Source organism: Pungitius pungitius, chromosome 19 (genome assembly GCF_949316345.1).
Source record: "Pungitius pungitius chromosome 19, fPunPun2.1, whole genome shotgun sequence".
Classification (NCBI taxonomy): domain Eukaryota; kingdom Metazoa; phylum Chordata; class Actinopteri; order Perciformes; family Gasterosteidae; genus Pungitius; species Pungitius pungitius.
In genome coordinates this window covers 7422048-7448147 of record NC_084918.1, presented here as the reverse complement: position 1 = coordinate 7448147, position 26100 = coordinate 7422048, and the positions used below count along the sequence as shown (strand labels likewise).

Genomic DNA, 26100 nt, shown 5'->3' with positions numbered 1-26100 from the left:
GCAGCATGTCGCTCATCTGATGTCCCTGCGGAGGCCCTAGCGGGCAGGCAAACGTGGCCCCATCCAAGACAAAGGCGACAGACAGGAGCACAAGCCACTTTTACCTCAGTTTATATTCTCGGACTTCAACAGAAGGGTCAAGTCTAGTCGCGTCAGGGTTAGACATGTTGTGGACTTATTCTTACAGCCACTGTGGTGGACACACAAAGTGCCAGGTTTGTGAAATGTTGGGTAGAGAGCATGTCATTACTTTTAATGTCCAATATGAGATGAATACAGACTATACAATTTTAGCACCACGTCATAAAATGGAATATCTACACTGAAGTATGCCAGATATGCTTTATATGTATTTTACTAAAGCACGTGATTGGCTGACTGTGCCAAGGAAAAGTCACTAGACGAGAAAAGTGACCACAACATAAACTGAAAAGTCTTATTTCATTGTGGCTCACGGACGAAGTATCAGCACGTTGTTAGCATAAGGAGTACATGTAAATTCAACCATGAAAAACTTGGCAGAAATGGGTATTTCCCCACATGTTATGGCGGCACTGTCCGAAATAAATGCTATTACAGACCAAGATAGTCACACGAGACACCGCAAATGATTTGTGTACCTCAAAAGCCTTATTTTTTACTCCTTGTTTGAAGTAAGGGCATCCAACTCAAAGGAAAGAGTGCAAAAACGAGCCCTGCAGTTAACTCTGCTGCCCCGAGAGATTTACAGTTGCAAAAAAGTTTGTAACATGAACACATTAACTTTTTACGAGATCCCAAAACATCCTTCAAGGAGCTCACATCAGTCTCTGTATGTCACATATGTCAACGTATACTCCCGCTTGACCTGATCACATGACGGATTGAGTCTGCCTCATCCTTTACAAAGTTACAATTCAAACATCTGTTAATGTTTTTTGTGCAAAGCTCTGCAACAACCAGAACAACTAGGTAGGTGGACCTTTAACTTGGCTGATATTACAATGGTGATGCATTTTTATTCTGTGCTATGTGTTTACTACAATGAGTGTAAACTCAAGCCCCATTCAGATGTCCTCAGATGTCCTCAGATGCCCGATCATTTTGGGGGACGGGCTACATTTCCGATGGTTGGGCTGCAATGGGAATTAAATAAACATAGTTGTGTGCTTCCAACCGAGACGGAACGAAAAACACAGTCTCTCTCTCGATATCCCCCTCGAGGGACCGAGGGGCCAAGTTTTCAACCCTTCGGTTCAGTGAGTCAGGGAGGGTAGAGGTTATGGAGTACATGGAGAGGAGAGCAGATTTTTTCTGCAGCTGCACAGCAAACATCAGCGAGCCTCTAAACAATTTTCCACGCTGCAACAAAAGATTTATCCTCCTTTTTCGGCATTGTAATTACTCCATCTCACATTATTGGAATCGTATGGCTGCTTTCTGACTCCCCCCGACCTCCCCCTCTCCCCGTTAATAATCTATCACCGCGCCGCGGTCCATGTGGAGTCGCCGTCTCCTTTCCAAATAAACGTTGCACCACCTCCACACTTGAGGGAGGCAAAACTTGTTTTAGCAATAACAGTTTATCTGACAGGTCGGTAATTCTGGTGTGTGATTAGGAAAAGTGGTACACGCTCGGATGAGCTGCAGGTGCGTCATCGGGGCCTCAGTGCGTGTTGGCACTGGCTGATAGCATAAACTAGTTGAAAAAGGAATTATTGCTGCAGAAACCAGAGACTGGAGATCTCTGTTTCTGATTGTGTTTCTCTCTCTCTCTCTCCCTCTACTCTGTCTTTGAGTCATTTCATTACAGATTGAAATAAATTGGGTATGAGTGGTGAAAGTCATGGATTTTAAAAGAACTGACTATTTTTTTCTTGTGAAACCTGAACGGGTTTGAAGTGCCAGTGTAGTGTTACAGAAAGAAACGAAAGCAGATGGATCATCATTTGGTGAGTGAGAGAGGAAGGCAGCTGACATGCAACTGTTGAAGACACTTCAAGTGCGAGGGCTGAAAGCGGTTGGATCAAGTTTGGAGCTTTGGAGGTCGTGTGAGTCTGAGTAGTAAGGGTTTGTAGTGCAAATTACGGGGAAACATGAGATACAGTTTGAATGTCAGCTAAAGACAATGTTATAACTTTCATCGTAGCATCTTGCTCATCATCTTCCTCATGGTGTGCATTTTAAACATCCACCAATCATCTGTTTGGCTCTTTTTTTTCAGCCATTTGTTCAGACAGAAGTGTTTTTTCTCCCATGCATACTAATATGTTCCTCTAATCTATCTTGTGGTTGTTTGCAGGGATTACCCTGGTCTGCGTAGATGTTTAAAGTTGAGCATGAAGATGTCAGGTATCGTATTCAAACGTGCCAAAGCGGATTGCAGTGCAGCACATTCCTGCTGCCCAGATTGTTCTTTTTACTAGCACAGATGTTTGTAGTTGTTGTTTTTTTTAATGGGATTGCTTGATAACCTGTAATGTCAGAAAGTCTTAACCCTTTATTTTAGTCCCTATGTATGGTGGTGACACACATTCTCTTACTACTTCAAACATTACCCTCATCCATCTGAGGTCAGTGGTTTCATCGGACAAACGCAGACAAGATGGTACCCGGAAAACCCAATCGCAGCCTTTGCCATTAAGAATGGGGGAGTGTGCAATGGTACCGTTTCACCGAAAATGAAAGCTGAGAACCAAAGAGCTGGATTGAAACTGTGGCCAGAACCGCCGATCAATATCAGTCACGAGGAAAAGCTAAGACAACACGGCAACAGGCAAAGGGCAACAATGCTGATTTGGGCAGAGGAAAGTCATTGGCTGGACCACAAAGTTAAAAAAGCAAGTCTGGTACAACTCAAGGTGCATAGCGAAAGGGGAAAAGGTCCGATGTGGTCAAACGGTATATAGAACAACTTTATTGTTTAGACCAGGTCTAAAGAATAAAAAATGACATGCTATTACTAATACGAGATCATTGGATAAGCAGCTTGTTGTTGACACAGTCGGTGCGGTAAATGTTCCCGTTTTGTAAAGCATTATCTCCCACTTGAGATTGGAACATGTCCCTCTCAGAAAACTGCCCCTGATTTGAAAAGAGATTCAAATACATTTGCCAAAGTTAAAAGGCATCCACTTGTTAATGCGACGCTAGTGCCTAGTTCATGAATCTTTTCAGAGTTACTGAACATTGTAGTAAATCTCCTTGTTTATTATAAAAGCTAACAAGCACATCAACCATATTCAGTACTTTTTAATTGTTCAGACATATTTACAATCCTTTTACAAACCATACAAAATGTATATCAATTAAATATTTTCCCATATAAAAATGAATAACTTACAGTATACTTATTTTTGGATAGTCATGGTATAATGATTATCTACATGTACACAACAAAACAATTTCCTGGTATTTCAAAATATTCAAAGAAAATTAAGGTGCACTTGAGTGCCTAACTCCAAAAATCCAACTACATCGGTGATCATAACAAAATGTAAACATATATTGGTATATAATATACCAATACAATGCGTACAGATAGAGTAACAGTCAAAGGTTTGGGCACATTGGTCTCATGGAATTGAATGAGAACGTGCGTGTGTTGACCGTGGTACTGTGTGTGGGGCCGATGTGCTGAATGAGCTCACCGCAGAATGAATATTATTGTATGAATTCTAACATAAGTATGTATGAGACTCGCAAAACATTTGTAATGTAGCAAAAACAAACAGAGGCATCATCTCTCAGTCCTTCGAATAAAGACCTCCTTATCTGACTGATGGATATTTCTTTTGTCATATGCTTTAAGTTAACAGTAAGTGCACTTTTTTAGCGACAATCTGTTGTAGGACACAAATGTAACTGGCGATAGAGTTGAGGATGAAGTTTGTTGTACCTACAACAGCTACCAAGTTGACACGGACAGTGTAGGTTTTGTCTGAGGTCAAACGCTTTGATCTTTATATCACAACATTCCTGTGAAGGCAGAGCACACAACATGAAGGTGTGATGCCTGTAGCACCAACGTGAGCAGGTATGAGCAGCTATGATCTCCTTATGTCCTTAATGACCACATGGTCAATGGTGAACAAACAGGGATACATGCAGCCTGTGTTTAAACATAAATTATACTTCATTAGAAAATAGCCATGTGACAAATTCATTTACAGATTATGTACAAGTCATCAAAATCATCCGCTGCCTTCAGATCTATGTTAGTGTCTTTAAATAAGCCCATATATACAAAAATAGTGTGGTCCAAGACTTTTGTGCAAATCTTTACGGGATTAAGGTAACGTCTCTGTGGTACTGCAGGCTGTCAGCTTTGTGTCGAGCGGAAACCTGTGTTTATTTGAACCAGTGCAGGTAGTTTGTCTTGAGAGCGGGGAAGCACATGTTGTTGCTGCAGGAGCCCCCGTAGCTGGGGGGGCAAGCGGAGCAGGGGACGCCTACTTTGTAGGGAGCCTCTCCGATCCAGTTACCCCTGGAAGACAGAAACATGAACAGTGGCATTGAGGAAAGAGGCGAAGAGAAAAGTTCTGTGTTTTACAATACCCTTTTCTACTTTCCTACATTAGACGTAAAAGATGTTGAATGAATGAAGGTGGGATAAATGAAACTTTTCATTGTCATCTTCAAAGAGAAAAATATAGATTTTATTAGCGGCTTCTAACTCATATCAAATGATCATCATTGAAAGATAAAGTATTCCCAAAAAAGTAAATCAAAACATCTAGAGTCAAATGATAACTTCTTTGCTGATGAAGATCATTTAAGAGCTTCAAAAGATGAAAAGAAGTTAAAATAATTTCCTAATGCGATCGGTTTGTGTGGACCAGAATACCACTTAATTAGCCATGTGTACTTTATAAAGGGAATTAGAAATGAGACTTCAGTATGTGAATCAACACATCTTAATTTAGTGTATAAATTGAAACTAGCCAAATTTAAATTTGACAGGTTTTATAGCTCCACATGTTATTTACATATAGATCTGTGAAGAGGAGACTGGCTGATATTTTATGAGTAAACTAAACTAGGTCATACATCCATTTGTCTATGAGTTACGTTAAACATTGATTAAAGATCTCAGGTCACAAGTCGGTCACAAATCCAAACAGGCTTTAATTCTTGGAATTGCTTTGAGATTTTCTCTTCTGTTTCGTGGCTCTTCGGAGCTTTGGTAACGCGGTACCGGTTCACGGCCTTGTATTAAGGTTATCTGAATCTCCCGGGCAACATGGGTGGCATTTCGCAACAACCCGGCACACAACGGAGCCGGCTGTGTCGGGATTAAGCCTGCCGCCATCACGCCGCCATCAGGTTAACGGGTTCATTGGAAACAACAGGCTTCCTCACGCCATGTAATTACCACCGCACTGGACTGACCACACTTACTTGGGTGAGTAGTTGCAAACTAAATACGTTGCCCGTTTCCACACTGAACCCCACACGTTCATATTGTGGCAGGTGTGCACGGCACAGCCCACTTTGTTGGAGGTTGCCCAAACCATCTGCCAAGAAGAAAGACAGCCAGTCAATGCCATTGTTACTCCGGCTCAGCAGTGTTACAGGGACTAGTGGTTGCTCCCTACCTGGGTATAATGGGTACACATGGGCCCGTAGCATCTGAGAGGGCATCGGGGGTTGCAGTCGCGGGGGTACGGAAAAGAGTAATCTTTGACCTCGTCATACCACGGCTTCACCAGCTGGAGAATGGATCGATAGCTGCGAACAGAAGGCAGATATGTTCAGAACCCTTCCCCGACACATCTCAATATATTTAAGGAAACACGTGAAAGAGGTCGTTGTTTAGTTTGGCAGCAGGTGTATTCAGAACAAAGGAACCTCTGGACAGCAACTTGGATCTTTAATTAAGAAGCTCTTGGGTCTCAGCCCTGTTTCTGTGTGGGAAGCGTTTTCAGTTTCGGTTCCCTTCAGGTGCTTCTGTTTCCTCCAAAGGTTATTGAAGTCTAGTAAATGCCGACGACATTTTACGAAAAAATGTGAAAAAGAAACCCGATCAAATCCTCAAGTTGCTCCGTTGTTTCAAGATATACATTGTCACATTGTGCACTGAGACTTACAATGAATGTTCCTTGTTATGGCGCGCAGAACCTTTGCGACATTTCTCAAGCAACTCTGACTACAATATAACAATGAGACCACCTGATACAGACTCTCTGCATTGAAAATCGCAGTCAGGAGGGCCCAACTGACCACAGATCAGCACATCAACATGGGCCCTTTGAAGATTTCCCGAGCCAAACAGCAGTGCTTTCAAGCTTTCAAGGGTATTCACACTGGAAAATGCTGACAGTGCGGTGCATTCAGTGAATTCCAATCCACAGATAAGTAACATTTCCTAATAAATAGAGATTGTTCTCTACATTCTTTTCTTGAAGTCAACAACATGGTATTACCAATGAGGTCTTGTAGAACCTTAGGAAAAACTCTCTTAGCGAGTCACGAGGAATAGTCAGAGTAAGCTGTATTCCCTCGTGTCGGGTGTTGTCCCTCAACAAAAATCCAAAAGTGTAGAAACATGTGAAGGTGCCGTGTGTTTCCAAATGGAAAGCCAAGACCCACTAAAGGGATGCGCCTTTGTCCTCAGGGGTCGTGGCTGAAAACACAACGTTTGTTTATTTGAAGGGTCACAGGAGCATTCCTCAAGCAGTCACCGGGTCACAGTGCAAAAGAAGGGGGGGGGGGGGGGGGGGCGGCTATAGCAACGACCATGACTGCTGAGAGAGAGAGAGAGAGAGAGAGAGAGAGAGAGAGAGAGAGAGAGAGAGAGAGAGAGAGTCCTCCCTGAGAGGAGCAGCAGATGTCGGGGAGAGGGAGGAGAGCCAAAGGTCACTCACCGTCCCGTCCTGACGGAGAGGTTCTGACCCAGGAACCTGAGGAGATGAGGTGGCCCGTGCTCCCACTGGCAGGCATGAGCCCAGTCCTCGGCTGTCTTAGCCAGAGCGTCGTCCCACACCTACACACACGGGGCGATGTGGAAACCCATCACACAACTGGAAATATCAACATCAGCTTCTGCAGCAGTGACATGTGACATAAGAGACATAAGGTCGTAGCCGGGTTGCAGGTGTTGCCATGGCAAGGCGCAAAATGTCATCAATTAGATTAGTTGCCCAGTGTCCGATGTCACTCTTGCACTCAATAGACGTGGGGGGCAGTATAGCTTTAAGAAAACTAGATTCATCCAAGACTAACCCAAATGGTCAACAGCCGCACTTTTGGAAATGTTTAGCTGGAAGTGGACTGTGAGTGGAGAAAATAGGGAAACGCCCTCCGATCATAGTATTTGGGGGATCTTTATTGCCAGTTCAACTACGGAGGATGGAGTTGCTGCCAATTTTATGAATGGAAATGAGTCAACTCGTTTGTCTGAAGCTGCTGCTGGAATAAGCTTTCAAAGGAAAACTTGAATTATACTGCTTCACAACCCCTGTTACGCTTATTTCTCCACTCTCCATATGATTCCCCAGCAGGCTACTGACATGATACGAGACTTAACACGCAAATTCGGATTCTGCACCATTTCCAAAGAATAGTAGCATGAAATTTGGTCACTGCCAACATGGCACAAGAAACCACAAAAATGACATCAGTGTACATTTTATATGCATCCACGAATATCATGCAGTTACTATAAAACACGCAAATGAATGACAAGTATTTGAAAAACGAATTCAAGTTTGACCCAAAGCCTTTACTCACCATGTATTCCATATTGGAGGCTGGGGGAAACACTTTCCCTCTTACTTTGTTATGGTAGTCAAGAATGGCAAGCATGTCGTTCTGACTGATGTAACGCTTCCTCCTGTTCTTGGAAATAGTCGTAACATCTGTCCCATAGCCGTGCGTCGCGCCAAGTTTGGTGAAATTGGCTGCAGGCAAGAGCGCGGAGACGCCAGGAAGAGTCGTGGCCAATGCACTTGCTCCGCAGGATAAGCACAGCAGTAACACGTCTACTGCAAATAACTGAGCTTTCATGTTCGCTCTATGGAAACTGCAGACACAATATCCCGCGTCTAGGAGTGATCTGGAAAGAAAAAAAAACGAGGACAGACTTGAAGCTTTGTTGTGGTGCGCACATTTTTTGAAGAAAAAAAAATCATGCTTCAAACTATCCTAAGTACCAACGTTACTTTGCATTAGAGAAATCCCTACCTTTTGTTGCGCAGCGGTACCCTGTGCCCGTGTTACCAATGCTGCGTCACCCTCCAAAGCCCCAGTAACGGATTGTAGAGAGGGAGGGAGGGGAATTCTGCAGCTTTGGCGCTTTGCAAACTCAGTGAGCGCTTCAGGAGAAGTGCGTCCATGGGGGTTTATATAGGCGAGCGGACATGCGCCTGCCCCTCCCTGACACCTGAAACACATTAAGTGTTTTTTTTTTTTCGTAAACCACTCCTGGTAAATCTTAATCTTATCATGATGTCTGCGTCATGTTTGTGAAGCTTCTGGATGATGGAGGACATCTCTTGCTTAAGTGCATCGAGGTGTTGATGACACATGACTTTGTGCTTGAAATTTGTAGAAAACTCTAGATCTCATAATGTTGTTTGCAGTGACTTGATTCGAGCTCTTGGTGATCTTGGTCTGATCACAGCTACTAATGCTGCTGATAAAATGTGCGCTTTCCCACGAGCTCCACTGGTCACTGCCTGGTCAGCAGTCAGGACATGAGCCCACGGGGTCAGAGTAAGCCAGCAGTTGTACGAGTCGAGCTGGGTCCATGTGTCCAATCAGCCTTGCTGTTTTATTATATCATAAAGATTACACTTGTTCAGTGCGTGGCTGCGGCCGTGTGGCTTGCCAGGGAAGAATCGGAGCCAATAGGAGGGGGGGTTTTCATTGGCAGCTGGTGAACACATTTTAAGAAACGTGACGCAGGAACAATTTTCCTTCCCATTTTTTCTTCCTCTCTCTCTCTCTTTCTTTCTGGGTCTCTCTTGGTGCAGAGAACTGGTGCTTTCCCAGGGAAAAAAAAGCATCTTGGAAGTGATGGACTTTTCAGGTGCTGGAACCGGTGGAAGGTATATATCACTCCTGATTTTCTCCTCCGTTTCACTCCATCTATACCTTTCAGCTCCTTCTCTCCCTGCTGCTCTCCCTCAACCGACCGAGGATCTCACTGGGATGGAAAGTTGAATATTCCTAATATCTAGACCTGATCCAGGGATCTGCTTAAGGCCATGGACACAGTTTGTCCTAGGGATTATTTAATCTTGAGAGGAAAAACTGTAAAGGTATTGGTGCACAAGAGGAGTGGAGATGTGATGCTGGCTTTATTTAGTAGTTACATATCTGACAGAAGGCAGAGAGGAAAGGATGGGCCACAAGGAGAAAGCACCATTCACAATCTGATTCAGTTTATTGCCATGTTCCACATGCAGGAATTGGTATTGGTGGAAGGTGCAATAAAGTCAACATAAAAATGATGAAAATGTACAAGCAAAAATGAAGAAAATCAATATAAACAGACAAACAGGCTGCATATGCATTGAGATGATCTTCATGAAAATTAAAATGTCTGGCTCAGACAGGTTCACGAGACCGACTGATGGACCCTGACCCTAAGTGCACTGCACTATCAGAGTTGTTATCAAACTATACCAAACAACCGACGCATTTAACAAATCCCCCAAAAATATGTTTGTTTTTTGTTTTTTCTGTTGTACACCATCTGCACAGTATTTTCACTCTCATCTGGTATCAATAGTCAGGCCCGTGTCCAGCCAGCCAGAGACCCAGATCCTGTCCTCGGTTTTACAGCGATACTGTTCTCAGAATTATCAGATTTTAACGTACACCTGTTTCATAGCTTACTGATCAGTTACTTTTGAGTTGAGTCTAAACTTGGAAAATAAGGTTTTTATAGAATACTGTACTTCCACTGCATCACTCTTCCTCGCGTGCCGTGTCCTCAAGGCACCAGAGCGCTGATACTTTTTTGGGCAGGGAACTGAGTGACTCTGAATAAAGTTGAAGCTTGATTATCAGAGTGCGTTATTTGGGGGCACGTTTTAGTGAGGGAACTTGGGTTTGTTTTAGAAAGGCATACTTTTTCAGACAGCGCATTTATTTACCTACAATATATTGTTCCAAGTTTCCGCCATGCTTTCCCCCCCTCCGGAGGCCTCTCGAAACCCAATGTGGGTGCCAGGAAAGCAGAGAGAAGGAGTTGCAAGTAAGAGGGAAAGAAAGAAAGAGGAGTAGCGTAGAGATAAGAAGATCAGATATTGAGTAGATACAAGTTGCATTTATTTGACTTGTTTGGAGTACTGTGTGCAATAAATCCAAGATTGAAACAACCGTTTGTTTTGCTTTTCAATCAGCGAATAAATCTTCTTGGACGGTTCTTGACCCGGGACGGAGCGCAGTGACCTGGCCTGAACCATTCAATAAGAAACAGAATCTCCCTTCTGCGTCCAGCGTCCAAGCAATGAAAGCACACGCTGTAAACTCCAGCTCTGCTGTGCACTCCACCCAAGGCTATTGTTACTGCGCTGGCTGAATTCATGTTGCATGGGAAAGTCACTAACAGATCAGTAGCACGCGAAAGGACAAATGAAAAAAAGAGCTTGCAGATGATTTGAAAGAATAAACATTTTGGGAGGAGTCAAAAGATGTGACAGAAGTTGATCAGAGGGTGGGGTGGTATGTACATCGACTTGTATTGTTATTCTGTAACTTACTACAATTTGATTTAATGGAGTGGCGGAACGTTTCGGGAAATACTCCTTATTTGCTTCCTTGTTGAAGCAAATCTTACTTTTGAAACAATCTTTTAATCATCCATGCCGAATCCATGCAAATGTAGAAAAAAAACACACTTATTTGTATGAATCTAAGTCTTATTTGTATTGCATTATTGAGACTTGATTGTATTGGGTCTGCTTGGAACATGTTATGTCATGAGCTGGTTTTTGTTGGCCAGGGTGCAAAAAGAAAAAGTGACATTTCCAGATTGGTTTACATTGGTGGGAAGCCCAGTCTCTAACTTCAAGCTGTCCAAGCTGCTTTCTTCCTCACACAGCTGTTAAACATTGTATCAGTGCAATATACAGTTACATAGCAAATACTGTATGCTTCACACAGCCTGCTAACTTACGACAAGTCGAAGGCTTGTTGACTCTGAAAAAACCTGCGGGTGAGAAAGTTTCAACCCTGTGTCCCCATCAGAAGTTCAGGAGTGGATTATTCCCAGGGTTCGAAAAGAGAGGGGTCTGGGGGGGTCCCGGACATGACACAGTCATTATGGACCCCCTATAAGAATTTATTTTTAGATTTTGGGGGGTCCCCGACAAATATTTTTATCATTAAAAATGATTTGAAAAGGTCTTTAGTGACGTTTTATATTTATAACAATAATTAATTTATTTCCTTGCGCGATTGGGCAGCAATCAGGGCAGCCAATAGCATCACAGATTGTTGTTGTGGTCTGTGGCGCAGACACGTCCCAGTGAACATTTTTTGGTTGAAAAGAAGTTGAATCAACGTCTATGCCCGACGTTGAAAAGACGTTGCAAAATGGTTTAAAAGTGAAAGTTGTTTCAACGCCTATTCGTAGACGTTGAAAAGACGTCTATATTTAGACCGCATATCAACGTGATTTTTAATACGGTAAAATGTCGTCCTCTACTTTGTGCTATAGCATTATTTTATAGGTGTAAAAAGAAATTACGTCCACATTTGTGCGTTTACCACCGATATTAAAAATCACGTTGAAAACGGGTCTAAACATAGACGTCTTTTCAACGTCTACGAATAGACGTTGAAACAACTTTCACTTTTAAACCAATTTTCAACGTCTTTTCAACGTCGGGCCATAGACGTCTTTTAAACGTCTTTTCAACGGATAACTTGCTCGCTGGAAAAGTACAAGTTACACACAATCAACTGTTGACAGTTGTCAATCATGTCAACAGCCCTTAACAAGGACAACACAATTTGATTAATTTGTATTTATTCATATCAATATAACAACACTTTTCCTATACAAAACAGAATACAAAAATAAATTATATTTTGTGAAAATAAACTATGAAATTATAAGTGGAGCAACAACATGAACCAGTTTAGAATTTTGTGTTTGTAAACCATTTTTCTGAATCATTGGCACTTCATTTTTAGATTCTGTAACAAGATATGGTTCTGAGTCACTTGAATCCGGATCGTATACCTGAAATCAGCTCCGTCTCCCTCATCGTCACTTCAATGATTCAGAATGTGCAGAACACCCCTCAGTTGCAGATGCCTCTAGTCAATAAGTTAATTCAATTCAATTCATTTTATTCAACCCAAAATGAAAAATAATCCTGAGGGAGCTTTACAGTGTGTAAACATGTAGCATCCTGTCCCGAAACCATCACATCGGCACAGATAAAACTCCCTTCAACTGGACAACACTTAAGGGTGAACAGCGGAGGAGTAGCTGTGTACAGAAAGAACAACTTAAAGATGTACAGTACGTTCAATTCCTACAACAGAAATTATTCAAATATTCAGAGTAGTACACCAGGTGTAAGGCAGGACAACTGCAGGGACAAATACCATCAGATGTAACCTCCATCCACAGGAACCTGTGAGGAGGGAAGAACCAAGACTTTAGGGAAAAGGCAAAGTGTGTAATTTGGGTTTATAATGACAGTAATAAAAAAGTGTAATAATGATAACAGCAGCAGGTGTTTGAGAACCCTTATTTATAGATTGTTTACTTATGACATTATAAACCATTTATGGCATTTCTGGAGTAACATTTCCAGGTATATTATACAGTACCATACTTTACAATGTTGCTTTAAGCATGCCGTAACTTACGATGTTTTGGCTAGCTTGTTTACAGGCCACAACTTGTTGAATTCACCTGCAATCTGTGTTTAGGCCGCGTTGCTTTAAAAACGTGTATTTTATACATGAAATGGGAACGGCAATAATATGATATGGGTACAGCAACAACCTAAAGCATAAGCAACACCAAACACACGGAAAATACTCTGTGAGGTTTACTTTTGGTCCAGTTCATGTTGAACGCTAGCATGCTCCGAGCTAGCATGCTAACTAGCAAACGATCTGCGCTAACGCTAACTAGCTTACCAAAATAACAGTCTTTCCCGTATCGAGTGGTAAGTAAAATAACTGGTTATAGTTCCAGGTGTGCTTCATTCAAACACTCACGTACTTACAGAGTATTGGGGCCGGTAGCCGTGGTTGTATCAGCCCGTTCACGTCGCTCTGCTCCCGGACACACTTCCCCTCGCGCTGCACCCGGTGCAAGCGTCTAAGAACTTGCGCATGCGCGTTACAGATGTGATCAGAGTTACGTGTTTACAACTAATGTTTGAAACGGCCCGCATTATTTTGTCCTTAAAGCATATTGTTACGCCTCCTCTCCCGAGCCGGGGTGGCGGCGTAACAGACACACACTCTGTATTTCCATATTCATGACGTTTTAAGAAAAATCTTAAATGCGTTGAAATCACGTCTTTGCGTAGACCAAATTTCGCCGACCACTTCATTCATTATTATGATAATCTTAATGATATTATCGTCTCTCTTTCAACCTTACGTTACAACATGACACATCATCGAGAAATTTACCCTTTTCTAGCAAGTTGAGGTTTCTCGCACTTTTTCGCCGGTTGAAAAGACGTTGAAATGAGGTCTTAGACGTTCAGACCTCATTTCAACCCGATTTCAACCATATTTCAACGTTGAAATAACGTCTTGTGCTCACTGGGGTAGGTTATTGTTGAACGCGGCAAAAACGAAGCCTCACAAAGAGTGAAATCCCTCATGAAAAGTAAGTGCTTCGAATATGTTTATATCTCCATAATAATTGCTTATTATAGTAAAATATTTGGAGTTGGTGTTCTTATATCAAAAGTTGCATTAACTAACTTAGATACCCAGTGTAACGTAATGATTAGAAGAGTGCGTTTGTCAACGTTTCTTGCTGTACGTGTATGAAGCCAAACTGCCAGCTAACAGCAGACATGTAGCAGTTAGCTAGACTAGTTATTCAAAGCTAGCAAACCAACCTAATGGTCCAGTCAGTGATTACGAAAGATGGCGAGGACTTAATTCAAGTCTGTGAGTTTTGAATGGGAAAATGTCATCCACGTGAATCGTGTAGATCCGAAGAGTTTTTTTTTTGGGGGGGGGGGGGGGGGGGGGTGCTAATACGGTAAATGCCTCCCGCACGGGACGCTAGTAAACACTACACTAGACAGCAGGTAACGTTAGCCTACCGTTAGCTAGCAGCTGAAGTATATACATATATATTAAATATGTCAATGGAGCAACCACGGTTAAAATACTGACAGCTAAACGGTGTAAAGGTGTGTCTGTGTTTCACTGAACAGTCTGTAGCTGCCGTTGTCTGAAAAACAAACAGATGTTGCGTTCACTTGAAATTCGCCTCGCCAGACTTGTGCTGCATTCGAAGTTGTTGTAAAATACCCTTTTCCCATTGTTTTTGTCGTTTAACAGTAATTTACTGGTGAAATAAGTTTTTGTTATAAGTTTTTGTTATTACATTATTAATAATTCATTTAATGTTGAGCTGACTATCGTTTCCTTTTTTTTTACTAACTAAAAAAAAGAAGCAGGGGTAACCTGTAGGTCTTCTCTCCAACCCCAGTTAACACTAACCCGATGAAGTTGTTAACAAATAAATAAAATATGTGCCTGGTCACTTAACATGTTGACTTTGAATAATGTGGTTACTATTGGATTATTGTCATGTTAATGGATTTCGGTCATGTTAGAATATCTTACTTTTTTTTATACGTGTCCCTAAAGATTTTAGTTACGGTTATAGATTGACTACTTTAAAACAAAGTAAACCATCTAATGTAGGTACAGTCTTTATAGACATCATTATTATTGAATCCAGCGGCTAGTTGTTTTACAAATCCCATTAACATAAGGGATGAGAAATGCCATTTGAAGGTGCATGGTGCTGCCATAATGAGTACACCTGGTGGATTTAGGTAACTTAGTTAACTTCCTTGCTCAAGGAAAGAATGACCTGTTTTCCACTTTGTCATGTCAGGGTTTTTTTATAAGGTGCTGTAACTTTGTTGCTCCAGAATTAGAGGGTTACCTGTTTGATTATAGCCAATCCACTTCTCCAGACACCACTACAATACTGGAACTAGCCCAAACCATGAAAAACATCCCAAGACCATTATCTCACCTTCAAAATATGTCAATATAATTTTGCCTGCAGTATATAGTGTAGCAAGGTAGTCTTCAGTATTTTTTATAGTTACATTTTAGGGGACCCCCCCAAGAGTCCTAAGTCATTTCGAACCCTGATTATTCCTCCTCCTTTTGTCCAAAGAGTAACAGGCACAGTAATTACGTCAATAAATATCTGAGCCCTCTGATCAAAGAGCGCCCCTGCTGTGCCTCGATTTGGTTCAAAATTAAATTACAGCTGTATTTAGACCGTGTATACGCTACGGTGCTAATATGACATCACTGATAAATTACATTTTTTCCTGATAGAATCCCATTGGTAGGAGGCGCCCTGCGATGCCAGCTGGTACTGTAAGGCTTATTGCTGAAACCTTACCCAATATAACCCAAAGTCACATTGTCTTGTGTTTACTGAATAGCGACCTCCACAAACATGACCGTAGAAAATCGGTCCCAGACGGGATGTTTTCTCCCTGTTGTCTAGATACAAGTGGAGCAGTTGTTTGGCTGCTTGGCTGGAATCTAAAGGTGACTTTGTCCACAACCTCGGCCACAGGAGAAAAAAAAAGACAATGAGGACCATTTTTAAGAAAGCGTAAAAAGCAGACTACAGTTTGAGGTCCAGATGCAGTGGATTGGAAAAGCAGTTAAGGGTTTTCAGATGAAGTGGCTAATTGCTAAAAGAAGAGGACAAAAGGCGAGAGCAAAAATGCAAGATGGGAAAACACAAAACTTGGAAAGTGCCACAGCGTGAGCTTAATGCACAGGCCTGTAAAGTGCCTCTTAACAAACATAATGTCGGCAGAACATACACAATTAAAGTGCCCTTTTCCCCGAAACGAGTGTGGGAAAAAAAAAAGCTGAGGTATTACTAGAAGGGTGGCTCTTTGGTCAGGAATAAGTCCCTCACGCTTGTGGATCTATTTTTGACATGTTACATTCCTTTGGCCCCAGATATTCTCACCCATCTATAAGACATTTACAACCATCTTTGATGCTCGGGCCTTGTAAGACGGCACAGAGACGGGGCTGTGGTCACACACAGACATTTCTCAAGAGGTTCAGATGTCAGCTGAGAGAGAGAGAGAGAGACAGGCAAACACGAAATATCCAGCAGCACCTAAAGTTAGAGCTCAGGCGTTTTATGATGTATCTTCATGACAGCAGGTAACAAAAAATATCACCTGGGACTCAGGAGCGAGCTGCCAAAACCAAAACAACCCATCCAGAGATTATGCGGTGTAGAGTTCTCTGCAATGTCGTCGTTAAAGTTCTATTTCTATGTGATTTACAAGCCACTTTATGCATTCACATTTTATTCAAGTTCTTGAGTTTCTTTTAGGGGGTTAGATGATCGACTCCTAGCTAAATGAAGCCAGAACAAGGTGACCGTTATCTTATCTGTACAAAGGCCAAAGCATAAAAAAACGTCAAGCTTTGGTTTCACAGGCGTTAGTGGGAGGATTTGGCTTTATTTTGCAGTGTGGTTTCAGTTTGCAACCAACTGAAACTTCTCTCATGAGCCAAGCTGATGAAAAAAAGCAAGCGGCCCTATCACTAGCCAGTAGGTTGTCTATTCGGGTATACGGTAGAAACAAAAGGACTCAGGACGCCTCATTGTAAGGTCACAAAAACACAAAAAGTCCTATTATATGGTAATTAGCAGAAAAGAAAAAAATACTCTTTAATATGATATCCATTCGCTGACAATAGGACCATTTCAAATGCTACGTAAACTTAGATAGCTAGCTGCTCCCTGACTTTCTGCAAAGCTGAACTATTAGTCTCCATGAGCTCTGAATCGACTGTTATGTTCAACTAACACATTCAGAATGAGAGCGATGTCTGACATTTTGCAAAAAAACGAGTAAGCACTTTGGCTAAGTTGCAAAAGGTTTATTGCATTCTGCTCGAGCCCGTCGCAGGCACACATAGTGGACGATTGGTTGATGACTCCTCTGATGAAGGCGGATTTCTTGTAGCCGGTCAGGAGCACAGGAGCGGGTCAGGCGCACGCTGGCTGGCTGGATCAGGCTGCGGCTGGGCATGCCTGCAGGCAGTCTAGACAGCAGATGAGAAGTCGGGCCCTGGCCCACAGGTCAGGTGTCTGGGACTCTCTTGGGCATGGCAGGGCCTCTGGGACTCTTGTCGCAAGCAGAAAACTATAAATACAAAACACAGAGAAAAGACCCGTAGCGTTTGTAACTCCGTCATCCTATATCCAACTTGCAGAGGATATATAATTCAAAGGAAAGTTTCATTCCCGATCCCGACGTGGGATTAAAGACTTGATATTTGCTCCCTTGGCACCTGGTGGGAGCTTTTTTGTGGCTGCAAAGCACAGGCGAGGACTGCGGCTTGCAGCATTTGCGTCCAGAGTGCAGGGGTGACATCTGGTGAACTGTACCATTAATTAGAGAATATGCAAATTATTGTTATTAGGACCTGAGCCGACTGAAAGGGCAAACAGGGTTAGATGATAGAAACCACAAAGGCTCTGGAGGGATGACTCCCCCAAGATGAGCTGAAGATGGAAACCTTCTGCGTCTAATTCTGACTGGTTGTTTAGCGCTTGCTGTTTGGGGGAAAATGTTTCCTATATACACTGCGAGTTGTCTCATTTCCTCTGTGACCTTTCATTTACGATGGCTCAGTGTTATCATAACGGGAGCAGTGTTTCCCCTACTATTATTACAGGGGGGCACCTTTCCTGGTCAGCCAAACCCACTGTACTACTGTAGGATATTAGAAATAAATTGACGTTCATAAATTAACTATAAATAAAATGCATTTAGTGTACACCAAAATACAACCTGGAGATATGTATTCAACAAAGTAATGAGAATATTGTAAAACCGCTGTAATTTTGAAACTGTAATCAATAGAATAATACCAATGTACAGTTATGATTGTATTCAATGTAATCTAAAATTCTTTAAAGTTGTTTTACTCAGTGGAATAATGTTTTCAACCACTGCTCTCAGCGATGCACAATTGACCTTAATACAGAGAAAACATGTTGCTACAGTGTTCACACTACTGGAAGTGGGATGATGAAAAATCACAAAAGGCAGAGATAAAAAGGCAAGAGACAGTTTATTTTAGTAATATAATCACATCAGTAAAATATAGACCAGATGACTGTGTGTGTGGGGGGGGGGGGCGGGGTTGAATCGCTCTTAGTCTGGACTCTCCCGTGAAACCTGTTGTCCTCGGTCCGACCAACAGATCACATGATCACTGAGCCACGCAAACTCCTCCACCACGTTAAGGTGGCGATTCACGGAGGAGGTGTGTATGTGTGTGTATGTGTGTCTATGTGTGTGTGTGTGTGTGTGTGTGTGTGTGTGTGTGTGTGTGTGTGTGTGTGTGTGTGTGTGTGTAGGACAGTCTTACTCGACTACGAGTGACCGCCGATGATGATGATGGTGTGTGTGTGTATCTGTGTATCTGTGTGTCTGTGTGTGTGCGTGTGTGTGCGTGTCTGTGCGTGTATGTGCGTGCGTGCGGCGCCCTAAACCGCGGTTGGTGGGGGATGGTGGGAGGGTGGGAAGGGAGGAAGGAGAGGGGGGGAGATGGGTGAGGTAGGATTGCGTGAAAGATTGTCTTTTTTTTTCTTTAACAACATCTTTTGCCTCATATTTTCCATCTCCGAATGGCGGTCCTGCATCCTCCTCCCAAAGATGCCCAATCGTTTTTTTTTTAAGTCCAAGCAAATATCCTCGAGGAGGGTTCTTTCTGCCTCGAAGTCTTGGACTGTGGTGGTAATGAGATCCTCGGCCTTATTCATGCACCGCTCGTAGAAGTCTGTGGTTGTGACTCTCTCTTTATGCTCCCGCTGATGGCGCCTGTAATAAGCAGCGAGAGCATCCCTCTTTGACGCCAAAGCAGCGAGAGCATCCCTCTCCTTTGTCAGCTGGAGGTTGTCTGCCTCCAACTTCTGCTTTGTGAGCTTCATCCCAAAATGATGGCTCCGCTCAAGAGGTGGCTGGTTCTGACTCTTGTTGTTGTCAGAGTGATCAGAAACCAGGCAATCGTAGGTCATCTGCCTCACATCTTTTAGCTTTTGTTTTAGCGTGTGGATCTCAATATTTTGTTTATTGATGGTCCTTTCCGCTTGTCCCTTGCACTCTTGCTGCCAGGTGTTGAAGGTGACCTTGATAACATCAAGTTCATCCCCTGCCTCAGTGAGCTTTACAGTTAACAGGTGGTTCTGCTCAACAAGTACCTGGTTCTTCTCAACAAGTACCTGGTTCTGAGTCTTCTGGTTTGAGAGCTCAGAAACCAGGCGACTGTAGGCCAGCTGCTGTTCTTCTAGCTGCCTTTTGAGTGAGTGGACCTCGTTATTAGCATAAGAAAGGGCAAGGTTTACCTGGGACCCTGTCTGAGGAGTCCTGAGTAATGAAGGGTGGTTGTTTCCCTGGGACATGGTGAGGACAATCCAACAATAACACAATAAAAGTGAGTGGTAAGGGTTAACCCTCTGTGTAGTCTTTAAAAAGACTGGTAGCCGGTAAGGCTAGTAGCCTTGAAAAAGGCTGTTGTTTGAAGGAAAAATACAATGAGATAAGTGTGGTCTTTGAAACAGGATGTTGAAGTTTTCAAAAGCACACTTATGTCTAAAAAAAGTACAGATATCACTGATTCGTTCTCTCTAAAAAAAAAACTCAACCGCTCGCTCTGAACTCTGAAGGCAATGACCACAATCATGGGATTCCGGATGGAAGCAGTGTTCAAATTCGAATCCAAACGAGGGCCGATGCATTCAGTCGCCATGGAGACAAGGCTACAAACACAGCGCTCAGTGAAATACACATATAAATATATATTATAAATATAATAGGGCTGTCAATAGATTTAAAAAATCCCTATTTCATCTTAATCTAGATCAATCGCAATTATTTGAAGACTAATTACTTTAGAATGAGTGTGTTTTAAACACTGTTGTTTAATTGTAATTTTTCAACCACAACCCCTGCTGTATACCATTTCTCTTAATAGCCTTGAATATCACACTTGTCCTCTATTGGATAGTAAACACGTGGCACCATCTCAGAAGCGGCCCGTTCAACAATGTATTAATCTACAATTATCTCTTCATTAATGATTTTCAATTACTTTTACGTGTGACTTTTAATGTTGGATTATGTTTTATGTCAGCTTTTCTCCCTTGATCCTTTCAGAGCCATTCAAGCAGCTACCTGCCTGACCATGCAACAAAGTACAAGGACACAAGTGACACCATTGTTGTGCCGTTGTGCCACAGTGGCTCCTTTCCACGTTCTAAGTAGACACTGTTGTTACAGAAACCTTCATCTGACAGTAGTTTGGTTTAAAGTAGACTTGGCACAGTAGATTCAGCGTAATGTAGTGTTGATCGGACATGCCAAACCTAGCTGGGACATTATCCAGCTCCGATGAGTTTCTAAATATATTGTGCAGAGTGAATGGAATGCATGTTGTTTCTTCCAATACGCAGTTTGCTGTGATGCTGTGTGCTAATCCAATCTATTTGAGCTTAGAAGCAGATGAGGCATCAGTTTGACCTTAAACAGAGACAAAACTTAATGTGCCGTTCTTTACGTTTTTTAAATCTTGTTTTGCTTCGACCAGTCTTCCACTGTTGTTTGCTCTCCTTCACAATGACAGGAAACTGTGAATAGTGCTCCAAAGTCCAAGGGGAGTTCAGATAGCTACGTACTGAAAACCGCAGTGAGGCTGGAATTAAAACAGATTAATATTGGATTTGACTCTTAGGAAATCAGAACAAAAACACAAGACGATCATAATCAGACAGACTTCTTGCGTGTGTATCTTAAATGGGTTTGGGTCAGTGACGTCAAAGGAAAAATCATCAATCTGTCAGCAGGCCCAGGCCGACCTTATGATGACATCGATGCTGTTGTTGGATCCAGCTAATCAGAAGAGCTCGAGCTTTCTTGTGCTCTGCTTTCCATGAAAGTGATGGATTTTGTTGAGTTGAGTCCCTCTTTTGGCCTCTTGTCTCATCCGTGCAGTTGGCGTTGTGCAGTTTTTAGGTTTTCCCGACTGCAGTTGATACGTTTTTTCAATGTTTCCCAAACATTGAAACAAACCCCCCCTTGTTTGGGGTGAAGGCTGAAGAGTTTTCAGACACTCGGTTTGGATTATTATTGAAAATAACCATTTAGGGGCTTAGCCGTGGTTGGAAACTGGATACTGGATCTTCCGCTCTCTCAGACTGTCTTGGTTCCAAACAAGGTGACCTCAGATGTTTTGCAACCCATGTGAGGCTTCCAACCCGCTGCTGCATGTGGCATCCCTTGTTAGAATTTACGGCTTGGTTCTTCTGGTTCAATGCAAACAAGTTTTATGGGGCAAGTCCTGAGAGGTCATGGTTCCTGCAGTTTGATTACGCCATGACACACAAACCTGGCTTCATAGGTCCTTTGGCACCTGCGATATGTGAAATGTGCAACTTTTGTTTACAAGGCACTTAACTCGGCTGCGTCATGCAAAACAAAAATCACGTAGGCTTAAGAAAGAAAATTGGGCAATTTAAGGACACTTTTTCTGCTGATGGTTTGTACACATTTGGTGCACTAATGAACGTTGGACGATGTGCTGAGCTGGCATGCGTGAGGATCCACGGGTGGATTGACAAAAAAAGAAGCTTTCATTCACCCCCAAAATAAGCAGACGATTTGAATTATAGTTCTGGGCCCATAAAAGACACACTTCCACATTCACACAAATAGCATTCACACAAATATCACAAAACTTGACAACTAGTTTCTGAATTAATTATTTTTAATGCAATTGACCAAATAAAAAGCACTAACAAACTAGCATGGTCTACATAAGTTTACAAAATCCCAACACCCCACCCATGATGTGGAAACTTGGTATATTCTGATACCTATTCTAGGAGGAGTGTGTAGGATGGTTATCAACATCTGAATCAGATTAATTGGGAGTATTAATTAAGGAGGCCTTTTCCTTCTAATAAATAAATAAATCCTATCCAGCTCATCAATGTGGTTCGGCAGTAGATTTTGGATGAGAACGAAGGTCTGACAGAGATCAACAAGCTTCTCCTTCCATGTCACCGCTGAGAACGTTGATCAGGTCATTGACTCGAGTTTATAAGCTTCTGTTTATTTCATTTTTCTCATTCTTCTGTTGTAGATTCTGTCCCCGCTTCCCATTTCTGCGGTTTAAATAAATGTTAACGACAGTAGCAGAGAATCCTCATCCTCTTGAACCTGGGTTTGGAAGCCAATCCTCGGGAGCTCTGTCAAACTTTCACTCAAAACCTTACATAATGCACGGACTGTTTTGTAATTCTGCCCTTCTGGATATTTCCACATAGTAAACTTTCTCTTTGTTTCTATAAACCTTTGACCCAAGTTGCACGAATACGCCAGAACCCGTCTAGATGTTGTGAATTCTTGTGGTGGTCTTATCCTTCCTTTGCAAGTGTAAAGTTCTTCTCTCCTGCTTTGCTAAATAGTTTTACACTTTACAAATTGGGGATAAAATAATCAGAAAGCCCTGTTCCAATCATGCAGGCACATGTGTATATTAGCCTATGATTGACCTCTCCACTGACATACAGTTCTGATGGGACCGCTGAGTTTCTAGGAAGCAGCACATTACTTCACTTCTTATCAACTCTCACCAACTTTCGACGTGTTTACTAGTCTGGCGGCGGATAGGTTCTCTGCGGTAATACAGAACATTTTGTAGAAGACCAAGCCAGGTTACTACGAGGACCATCCAGAGGTCATCATTATTTTGCACGTCATTGTTGTAAAACTGAAAACCGCTCCAATGATATTACCCTCCATCTGACCCGCGCAGCGCTTTCAGTGGTTGTTGTCGTATCACGTCAAGCCTTGGATGTGCTTGGGAATATTGTTTTTATCTTTCAACTGTGTTACCGCTGTGAAAGGAAAGCCGGGTGGGTTTATACTATAAAATGTCCCCCGTATGGGATGAAACATTTATTCAAAGGGTTTTGAGAAAAAGTTGTGCAATTTTGCCTTTTATTTTCTAGCTAATTCTCTCACATCAAACTTCTTTACACTCAGATGTATGCGCTGCTGCTTCCACACAATGAAATTATCATTGCATAACGTTCAGCTTGCGACTCTGGTGAGCAACTGGTGAGCATACGTTACACAGCTCATTAGCAGCTAAGATGTCTTTTCAGTAACTGCTGGAAAGCTTGAGCAAAGTGCGTTTCCAACCGCTGCTGCTGAAAGCTGCCATCGGTGATGGTGATGCTGATGAGAATGAATCACAGTTCAATTGGGAGTTGCTAAAACGCTCCATAGAGCCGAGGGGGACTGCAGGGCGTTTGTCACTGCGCGCGTCTCCTTTAACATTACACAGGGTCATTTGGTCCCTTCCAAAATCACCTTGAAGTACCTTCTAGTAGTAGTTATTGTAAATAGTCCCATCCGTGTAATTATGGTTTAAGGATGGGCTTTATCTTTATACACCTTCCTAAGATGTTTAAATAGCCCTCATAGACAATTTTTCCCAAAAGCTGTGCTGCTTTTTGTGACAGAAATTGCTTGTTATCAACCAGGAAATTTGTCTGGGTCTTGCGAGGCCGTGCACCGCTCAGCCCTGGGCCAAAACAAATCCAAGCAGCTGCTGGATTCCTGCTCCGGTTTGTTTCGTCGCGGAGTGCGTATGTATCCCAGCATCCCCAAGACAATGCACATTTCCTGTCTCCTGAATATCATAGTGCTATAGAGACTCGTCAAGAAACACTGCTGCTGCTGCTGCTGCTGCTCCACGAGTGGTCGGCGTTTTCCACAAGCGCCACATGGTTACAATTAGTGCAAGGTCTTTTCTTTTCCTATTGTCCATTTTCATTGGGTTTTTTTTTTTACCAGATGCGCTACGTATCAGAATATAAGACTGAAATTAAAGCCACAAGGGAAATGCAAATAGAGAAAACCTAAACTGTGAATACTTTGCTTTCTGGGACTGCTTGCGAGGGAAGATTTTGTAGTTCTTGGAACAGCGGTGGGAATGTATTGAAAAACCTACAGCTGTGGTAGGATTCGACAAAATTTGAAAAGGGAGAGAATGCAAAGCCATGCTCATTTTTCGCCGCACTAAATCAAACTGTGTCTGTCATTTTATGAGCTGATCTTTGTCCAGAAAAATGATGATGATTTAGTTGACAGATGTTAAACGTTTTTTTTTTTTCCCAGCCAAAACACACACAACCATCCTCACAGCTAATCAAGACGTTTGATGCCACGGCTGCCCCGGCAGCTCCCTACGACACAAAAAATATACCACACAATCTTACTGTGCAATGCATACAAAGTTGATTGTTAATTGTTCAGTTGTATCTCATGCCTTAAGCCTCCAGCTGGAGCTCCTTTGGATAAGCCCGAGAGGTAAAATAAAGTCCTGACGCATTCGTGCTTGTTTTCTTTGGAATAAACCCCCAGCTGTCACCACTTGATATACACTTTTTTATCAAGGTAGTGCAGATCAGCTGGCCTCCCGTCTGTCCTGTTGGCTCCTCCTCGGCTAAGAGCACCCTGAGCTCTTCAGCATCTGGCACAGCTGGGCCTCCACTATATTTCTAGTTTCCCAATCCCCGATTCCGAGATCTACCCCACATCCTGGCATCTTGGATTTGGAAGGATGTGAAAAATCAACCGTTCCTTGGACGTATTATATTGGACTCATTTTGAATTTCCTCTAACCTTCCAATGAGTTCTCCCAAAAGTTTTTCCCTGAACCACTTTGTCACTTACAGTTTACTTTATTCCAACAGTACGTTGCATTTTCCAGGGCGAGCTTTTGTCAGGTGCTTATACAGTTCGCCCCTGTCCCCTTAGTTGTGGTAGACCTGTAAAGCCCACTTCATGCGATGTAGTGTGCGTATAAAATTGACTTTGTTCAGATAAAATGTAGACTTGAAAGTGTATTTTATTCTCACACACAACAGCGGCAAGAATTTAACCCACAATGCCGACCAGTTCATTCCATCCAGGCAACTTAGGGCGAGCAAGTCAACTTTCCTTAAAGTTTGAAGGCCGCTAAGACCAATATTTTAATATGAGACGTTTTTTTTTTTCCTCCTGAATCTTAAGTGCACAAAAACTGCCATTCCCATCAGCCTAGTGTTGAACCTCATCCTCTCTGTCTGTTGCTGTTATTGGACACATCACAGCTCAGCAGAATGGCGGTATCCTGCCGAGGTATTTCCCGGCACTGTTGTAACGACAAACCTCGCTCTGCCCTCCGACCCGCAGCGCTCGGTCCCCAGACACACGGTAGCAGAGTGATTCCAGATGAAGGGAGTCTGTGGAAGAAAGAGGCGTCGCCGTCATCGCCTCCGTTCTGGGTTCCAATCCCAGGAAAACCAGTAACCGTAGGAGTCATGAGCACCCGTGCAGATTGTTGAGTGGCGTGCACCAAGCTTGCAATTATCGGTGTCTGGTTAAAAAGTGGTTTCCGTACTTCATGGTCACCCGTATGATGCATGCAGATTTGCTGACAATCAAATCGTTATTCTCTCTATGTTCGGGAGGAGAAATCCAGATGAGAAGGTGTCAACACCTGTGAGGGCCCATAAGCTCAACAAGTTATGTAATATTACTTTCTCCTAAAATTTGTCAATGAAAACGATTGGCACACTTTTCTTTTTCAAGGCGTTTCTTAAGGCGCTGTGAGGTACCAATGTTTCCACCACTCAGACGCCAGCTACTTTACTTTTTGTTGCTGGGCGGGCTGAGTCGGCCTGAGGTAAAAGTTAAAGAGGCTGTAGATTTTCTTCTGGGTAAAAGGAATAGTTCTATATTTTCAGATATTTTCTATTTACTATAGGAAGACAAACTTTTGAAATTTTTTGAAAAGAAAACTAATCATTGTTTACCCCAA

The 26100-nt window shown here is 42.5% G+C and overlaps 1 protein-coding gene across 1 annotated transcript; it reads right to left on the bottom strand.

The window, feature by feature from the left end:
- Window positions 1–3524: 3524 nt before the first annotated feature.
- On the bottom strand, window positions 3525–8294 carry pi15a (peptidase inhibitor 15a). The gene is made up of 6 exons (XM_037456699.2): window positions 8164–8294; window positions 7711–8035; window positions 6846–6964; window positions 5577–5709; window positions 5380–5495; window positions 3525–4465 (listed from the first exon to the last, which is right to left on the bottom strand). Exons 2-6 carry the CDS (start codon window positions 7984–7986, stop codon window positions 4330–4332), a joined length of 780 nt encoding a protein of 259 aa, XP_037312596.2. The 5' UTR covers window positions 7987–8035; window positions 8164–8294; the 3' UTR covers window positions 3525–4329.
- Window positions 8295–26100: the final 17806 nt, after the last annotated feature.